General features: G+C 54.4%; 1 protein-coding gene across 1 annotated transcript; it reads left to right on the forward strand.

The window, feature by feature from the left end:
• Window position 1: 1 nt before the first annotated feature.
• On the forward strand, window positions 2-7,246 carry DES (desmin; the record flags this gene model as incomplete). The annotated part of the gene is made up of 9 exons (XM_014531003.1): window positions 2-135; window positions 1,078-1,138; window positions 1,270-1,365; window positions 1,504-1,665; window positions 1,827-1,952; window positions 2,354-2,574; window positions 4,022-4,065; window positions 6,174-6,256; window positions 6,464-7,246. Coding segments are annotated over 9 exons (969 nt in total), but the record flags the coding sequence as incomplete, so codon positions are not given.
• Window positions 7,247-7,884: the final 638 nt, after the last annotated feature.

The following is a 7,884-nucleotide window of genomic DNA, read 5'->3' on the forward strand; positions in this document are numbered from 1 at the left end:
CACGCGGGTCGCCGAGATCTACGAGGAGGAGCTGCGCGAGCTGCGGCGCCAGGTGGAGGTGCTCACCAACCAGCGCTCCCGCGTCGACCTGGAGCGCGACAACCTGCTGGACGACCTGCAGCGGCTCAAGGCCAAGTGAGAACTCTGTGCTCCCACCAACCCCTTCCCACGGGCGGGGCGCCTTGCAGGGAGAAGGTCATCTGCCTGTGTCCCCTGAGCGAGAGGCACTCCAGGTCTCTCTCCTGCGCTCCACTCTGCAAAAGAGTTTTCTTGGAGACATCATGGGGCGGAAATGGGAAACCTGGGAAGACCCTGTAGACAGCCCTCTTAAAAAGCATCTTAAGATGATGGGGTGATGTGGCTGGCGGTCAGGCGGGCAGATGGGAGGTGGAGGGAGGAGGGGCCCCGGTTCAGTCAGAGGGAAAGGGGGTTTGATAGGAGAGGAGGAAATCTGGGGCCAGCTGGGAAGGGGAGGGGGCGGGGAATCCAATGGTAGCTCTCAGCTCATCTGTGATGAGACCCTGGGGAGGCGGGTAGAGTGGGGATCTGTGCCCTGGGCCTAGCTGAGGCTGTGCCATTTCACAGGGGAACAGATAGGCTAGAGGAAAAGGGAGAGTGGGTGGGGGCCCTCAAGAAAGCTGGGAGGACCGGATGGTGGGCTCCACTGGGCTCCCAGTAGGAAAGGGCAACAAGTATAAGCGCGTGTTCATGGGTCCTGTTTCTGACAGCCCAAGTGAGCAGAGTCGCCACCCTGCCACCGAGGTCACAAACATTAATCGAGCCCCTACATGGGCCAAGCTGGGGCTAGGAACCAGGGACATAGAGGCGGATAAAATAGACAGGCTTCCTAATCTCAGCGAGGTCACGATCTGATGGGGACACAGACTTCCAGGGTGTGGCTCTAGGGCAGAGGTTGGGCCACTTCCTGTCCCCTCCCCCATTGGGTGGGGCCTCTCCTGTTTCTACCCAGCAGCCAGGCCTCCTTTCTCTGTTCTCGGCCCACTCTCTGGGCAGCCCTGGGCAGTTTTATTCCCTACCAACTACCTATCTTTCTGTCTGTCTGTCTGTCTCCACCAGGCTGCAAGAGGAGATTCAACTGAGAGAAGAAGCAGAGAACAACTTGGCTGCCTTCCGATCGGTGAGCCCTCATTGATCACTGGGGATCTTTACCTCTCTGCCCCCCCCCCCCCCATCCCATGTGGCCCCTGGTTTCCCTCAGCCCTGCCTGGGTGATCAGTGACCCTGTCCCTCTTGCTTGACCTCTCCCAGGATGTGGATGCCGCCACTCTAGCTCGAATTGACCTGGAGCGCAGGATCGAATCTCTCAATGAGGAAATCGCATTCCTTAAGAAAGTGCACGAAGAGGTATGCTCTGGGCCCTCCTCCTCAGGGTCCTTAGATGCTGGTGAAAGCAGGTGGAAAGGGGGGATCGTGGTGCTGGGCCCTGGGAATGGGGGTGTGAGGGTGCCTGGTAGGGGACTGAAGCCCAGATGCTCCCTGCAGGAGATCCGAGAGCTACAGGCCCAGCTTCAAGAACAGCAGGTCCATGTGGAGATGGACATGACCAAGCCGGACCTCACTGCTGCCCTCAGGGACATCCGGGCCCAGTATGAGACCATTGCAGCTAAGAACATCTCTGAAGCTGAGGAGTGGTACAAGTCGAAGGTAGGCAGCCTGACCCCTACGTCCCCCTCAATTCCAGTTTGGAAGTATTTCCTGTGGCTCCATCCATGGGGAGGAGGGTGAGTCAGGGTCTCTATGCTCCCTTGCCCACCCCCACCTGCATCCTGCATCCTCCTCATGTCAGGGCCCCTCTCTGCCCTCAGGTGTCCGACCTGACCCAGGCAGCCAACAAGAACAATGATGCACTGCGCCAGGCCAAGCAGGAGATGATGGAATACCGGCACCAGATCCAGTCCTATACCTGCGAGATCGATGCTCTCAAAGGCACTGTGAGTCCCTGCTCACCTTGCCTGGCCCAGCCCTTCCTACCTATAGCTCCCCCCCTCACTCTGTGACTTTAGGCCCATCACATGCCCGCTCTGGGCCTCTGTCCCCTCCAATCTACCACAGCGGTAAGAACAGGTGGATTGCCAGTTGGGCTCTCGGGAAATCATGAGGCTCCTGTGTGGGGGTGCAGAGGCTGAACAGCAATACTGCCCTTTGTCAGTTCTATTGTCTGAGTGTCCACATAATACTTCATTTGAGTTCAGGGTTCCCTGGCTCAGAAGAGTTTGACAACTCCTGGGCTTGACCATCTGGAGTGTCTCCAAGCCCCAAAGCTGTCTTTCCCCTATCCTGGACCCCCCTCTTAAAACAACCTGACCTTGACTTGGGCATCCCTCCCCTGCAGAATGATTCCCTGATGAGGCAGATGCGGGAGATGGAGGATCGCTTTACTAGCGAGGCCAGCGGCTACCAGGACAGCATCGCTCGCTTAGAGGAAGAGATCCGTCACCTCAAGGATGAGATGGCCCGCCACCTCCGAGAATACCAAGACCTGCTCAATGTCAAGATGGCCCTGGATGTGGAGATCGCCACCTACCGGAAGCTGCTGGAGGGCGAGGAGAGCCGGTGAGGGGCAAGGCAGGGCTGGCAGTGGGGTTCTGGGGGATGCTAGGGCACCCATTCCTGCCACGGTGGGGGCTCAGGATCACCTCAACAGACCTGGAAACAATATTACACAAGAGGCCACCACTCCACTAATAGCAGAGAATTAACCAAGGCCACCTGAGTAAAAGTGATTTAATTAATAGCTTTTATAAAAAGAGAAATATAACTATTCCCTCTGCTACCTTCAGAATTAAGAACCAGCAGCATAAAACCATGTTCAGCAAACGGTAATAAAATATTACTGCCAGTCAAGGGAGAGATGAGAGCAAAGTGGGGAATGATGAGGTAGGAAAGGGAGGGGCAGATAAAGACAGAGACAGGGAGAGACAAGCTAGAAGAGAGGGTGCAGACTTGTACACTGAGGGCGCACATGTGCACATGCGTGCTCATAGGAAAAAACCAGAATGACAAGCTCGGACATGTAAATTCATTCACCTCTAGACACAGAAAACAGCACACAATTGGAAGGGGACACGAGGTCACCTGCTGGGGTGGAGGAAATGTTCTATATCTTTATTTAGACTTGCAGTTAGACACTGATCAAAACTCACTGGATTGCACACTAAAGGTCTGTGCATTTCGCTGTATGTAAACTTAACTTCAATTTAAAACAGGTCATTAACTAAAAAAAATGATGTCCATTGATACTCATAAAAATGATAATATTGGAAGTTCTTAAAAATCAGCAGACATGTTTAGATGGAGACTTAAACATTTCAGGTTTTGTAGAGTAACACCTATATATAATGACTTTAAAAATATATAATTGTTGTTGATTTCAGAGAGGAAGGGAGAGGGAGAGAGAGATAGAAACATCAATGATGAGAGAGAACCATTGATTGGCTGCCTCTTGCACGCCACCCACTGGGAATTGAGCCTACAACCCGGGCATGTGCCCTTTCCTGGAATCGAACCTGGGACCCGTCAGTCTGCAGGCTGACGCCCTATCCATTATGCCAAACCAGCTAGGGCTATAATGACCTTTTAAGGTAGCTAAATGGCATTTCCTGGAACTCGGCCTCACATGTGAATGGGCCAGAAGTTCCCACCCTGGCTGGAGGGCACACACAATGGATGTCCCCCTGAGCTGCTATCCATACTTCCTGCCATGTCAGGAGCAAGAAGGGAATCCTGGTGAACTGGACAGTGCAGCAGGATTGGGGGTGTTGGTGTCATACCAGCAGTCAGAGATGGAATGGGTGATCCCTCCTGAAGGGACAGTTCCTGGGACAGCTAAAGTTGGCCTTTGACCCTATCCCCTAAGCAGTATGGCAGTGGGAGGGCTGGGTTCCCTGGGACTGGGACAGCTGAGGATGGTGTTTAGAGAGGACCAGGGCAAACTTGATAGGTGGTCACAGGGAGAGAGAGAGGGTCCTAACCCTTTGGGATTTGATCTCTCTCCTTTCAGGATCAACCTCCCTATCCAGACCTTCTCTGCCCTCAACTTTCGAGGTGAGTGTATGTTAGCAAGTGGAGGCCTGGGTGGTGGGGGGCAGGAATCTAGCATGGGCAGTGCTCAAGACCAGCCAGGAGGGGAGGATGGAACTGTGGGGACAGGACTGGGGCTTGGAGAAGAGAAAGGGGGCTGCTGCCAGAGTAGGGGAGTGGTGGGGAGGGGGGTTAGGTAGAGGATCTTCTGACAAAGAGATCATTTTATTATCTCACTAGAGGCCCAGTGCACTAGTGGGGGGTGTGGCCTGCGGGGATCAGCCCGCAGTGGGAGCGCTGCTGCTCCTCCTGGTCAGTGGAGCGGCCATGGACCCACCCTCTGAGTGGCTGATACCTAGTCCGGCATCTTCCATGGAGCCGCAGCACTTACCTCTCCAGGGGACCTGGTCAGGGCAGGCCCAGGGACAATAGCACTGAGAGGCGGGGGAGTAGGCCTCAGTTCCACAGCGGCCATGAACCTGCCTTCCAACCTCCTGGGTCAGCTCTGCGAGCCCCGCAGCCTGTGGGCATCTGGAGGAGGTGGCAGGGAGCGAGGAGGAAGAGGAGGAGGCAACTATCACAGCCCGGGTTCCTGCCTGTGGGCCCGGGGTTTGCAGTAGGAGCAGCCGCTCATCCTGGTCAGCCCATCCTAGTCAGCCGAGTGGCGCTCCCACTGTGGTAGCGCACTGACCATCAGGGGGCAGCTCCTGCATTGAGCGTCTGCCCCCTGGTGGTCAGTGTGCGTCATAGCAACTGGTCGACCAGTTGTTCTAGTTGTTCTGCCATTCGGTGGCTGGGCTTTTATTATATAGGATGATATTGTATTGACCATGTCCCCTGAACCTTCTGAAAATATTGAGCATCAGCAAACAGCTTCTTTTTCCTGATATACCCAAACTCTGAAGGAACCAGGGGTGTCCTTAGGGGCCTGGCAGCAGAAACAACTAGGATCATACTTCCTGGCTATAAGGCACCAACCACCCATTGTCTGGCAAATTGCCAAGTGCCACCTCTCTCACCCCCACCCTCTCTGCTGCTTGTTGAACACCTCCAGTTTGCTGGAACAAAATGTTGGATTCAGGTTTATAACAATGAAGCCAAACCGTAGCAAAGCCAAACAATGAGAAGTAGCTGCTAGGGCATTGTGCCATTCTGCCATTAGTAATATGCAGATTGCATGGCTTTCCAACCCTGGAGAACAGAAAAACACAATATAATGATACATTAGGAAAGGAAGTCGGAGTCCTTGGCAGCTTTGCCTTTCCTAGATCAAACCTTTTATATCTTCGATGTTCATTTCCATCAGGGAAAAATACGTGCTGGCTCCACGGCATTACAACGTTCATCACAGGCTGATTGCTCGCTAAGGAGATTCATCAACACCAAACTCTTAGTACCGAGGACCTAAACTTGGCCCTTACTATAAAACTCAGAACCTCTCTTTTTAGTTAGTCATTTATACAGATACCAAGTGTGAGCCTCACATTTAAAACTGCTTCACGCTTTTTTTTTTTTCTTGCTTCACGCTTTTGAAATTAATAGTCCTGTGGCCATGATAGGGCAAGTATCATTGTTACCATTTCACAATGAGGAAACTGAGGCACAGAGAACAAGTCACTGGCCACCAACACAATGAATCAGTGACCGACTCCTGTCCATCTCTCTTTCATTAAGACATCAAGTTACTCATCCAGAGCCTTAAAGGGGGCTGGGTACCATGAGGTCCTCCAAGAGAGTATCTTGGGACTGGGTTTTGGGTTCTAACTGTCAGGGTACAAATTCATGCAGGGCTCTCCTGCAGCCCAAGGGTGGAGAGGGAGCAAGATGTATGGGGAATGGAAGTGCTGGGTGGCCTGGGCCTCAGGGGTCCTGCCCTCCTGAACCAGTTCACATCTGGAGCACTTTTGTTGGTTCCTAATCTCATCTCAACCATGGGACTAATCCTGGGGTCCACGGAGCCACTCACTGGGCTCAAGGACAAATGATAAAAGTCCTGCTGAAAAAGTACCAGGTCCATACAGAAGGGGTGGGAGTCTTCTCTCTGCCCCGTGGGACCAGGGGCGGACTCCCAGCCCCTGGAGCAGCCTGGTCTGAACTCGGTCAGGCTGAGCATGTGGATGGATCTGTTACAGAAACAAGCCCTGAACAAAGGGGTTCCGAAGTCCATACCAAGAAGACAGTGATGATCAAGACCATTGAGACTCGTGACGGGGAGGTGAGTCTGCCTGGTCCCCTTACTGGTGGGGGCCATGGGGTGTGTCTGGGAAGCTGTCAGCCAGGTGCTTTCTGCCAGCTGTGCTTGTTTGAGTCCCTGTCTGCGGGGAGAGGGGTTCCTGCTGTTCTGGAATGGGGGCTGGGCGACTGGCCTGGGCTCCATTCTCCTGCCAGCACTGGATTGGACTGTGTTTCTCTTCCTCCCCAGGTCGTCAGCGAGGCCACACAGCAGCAGCACGAGGTGCTTTAAAGCCAGAGACCCCTCTGCCACCAGAGACCGTCCTTGCCCCTGTCCTCACTGCCTCCCGAAGCCAGCCTCCTTCCATCGAAGGGCACCACACCCAGCCACCGTCTCCCCTCACAGCCTCTGACCCTTGCTCACCAACCCCCCTCATGGTCCCCACAGGGGACATGGCCCATCCCTGCCCGGCACAGGGAGCCCCCAGCAGTGTGAGTCCTGGATGTTGGACGTGAGCGAGCCTGGCTCTTGGCCGCCCATGGGTGTGCTGGGCAGGGCCTGAATGGAGCCAAAGCAGAGCAGTGACCCTGCCCCTCCCACCTCTGTGACCTCAGGCTCTAGCCTCTGGCTTTGGAGAGGGCCCCTCACCCCAGCAGGGTGTTGGGACCCATGGGGTGGACCTCTCCACTCCCCAGCCCAGGTCAGAGAAAGAAAGGGCCTCCTCAGTAAGCCCGGCAGGCAACTGGGGGATTGGTCCCTGTGGAGACTGGGGGGCACTAAATTAGCTCCATAGTCCCTTATGTTCCCAGGGTAGGCTTAGCAAGCAGGGGCTGCAAGAGGGAACCCCCGAAGGTGCCAGATGTGGGAGCAGGAGATTCAGAAGGAGTGAGGGTGGGCGAGATGCTGAGAGGAAAGGAGAGGACAGAGGCAGAGCGGTCTCAGGCAAGGTGGCAGGGCGCCCACCTCCCTGTGCCTGCCCCTCCCCCACTGCAGGGGCTGGACAGAAACAATAAAAAGAGAAGCACAAGCCTAGCACGTCCCCTGTTGTTTTGACTGCCAGGTCTCCTCTAGGAGCCCCCGGGCCCTGTTGGACTGTGCTGCCTTCCTGCCCAGCCAGGCTGTCCCCCAGGGCCTGTCACCTCTTCTGCTCCCAGAGCCTCCCTGCCTTGTTGTTTGTGTGTAACATATGGGGGCGGGAGCTGGACAGAGCATTTGTTGGGGAACCACAAATCCCTCCTCTTAGGGCCCAATTCTGGGACTGCCTCCCTTGGGCCTCCTACCCCCTTCAGATCATCAGGGCCCAGGGACACCACTGCTGCTCTTTTTGAAGGTCACCACGGTTCCCCACAGACTGGCTCTGAAGTAGGGCTCCTCCCCGGTTCCTTCCCCAAAGAAACTCACACCTTTCCATGACACCTGCCTGAGCGCCTTTATGCACAAGAGCCAATTCAGGAAAAACAACCATGTTAAGGAAAATGAAAAGCTTTATCTTGTTCTTGGAGAAGAAGACCCAATACTCTAAAGCTGTCCATTCATCCTCCATTAACTTATCATTTTAATGCAGTGCTACCTCAATTAAAACACTAAAGGGAAATTTGGGGAGAATTTGGGAAGATGGGAGAGGAACATAGGTCATATGAAAAGAACATTAGGAAATTGTGGAACAAAAC

The sequence above is a fragment of the Myotis brandtii genome, unplaced genomic scaffold (genome assembly GCF_000412655.1).
Source record: "Myotis brandtii unplaced genomic scaffold, ASM41265v1 scaffold79, whole genome shotgun sequence".
Taxonomy (NCBI): Eukaryota; Metazoa; Chordata; class Mammalia; order Chiroptera; family Vespertilionidae; genus Myotis; species Myotis brandtii.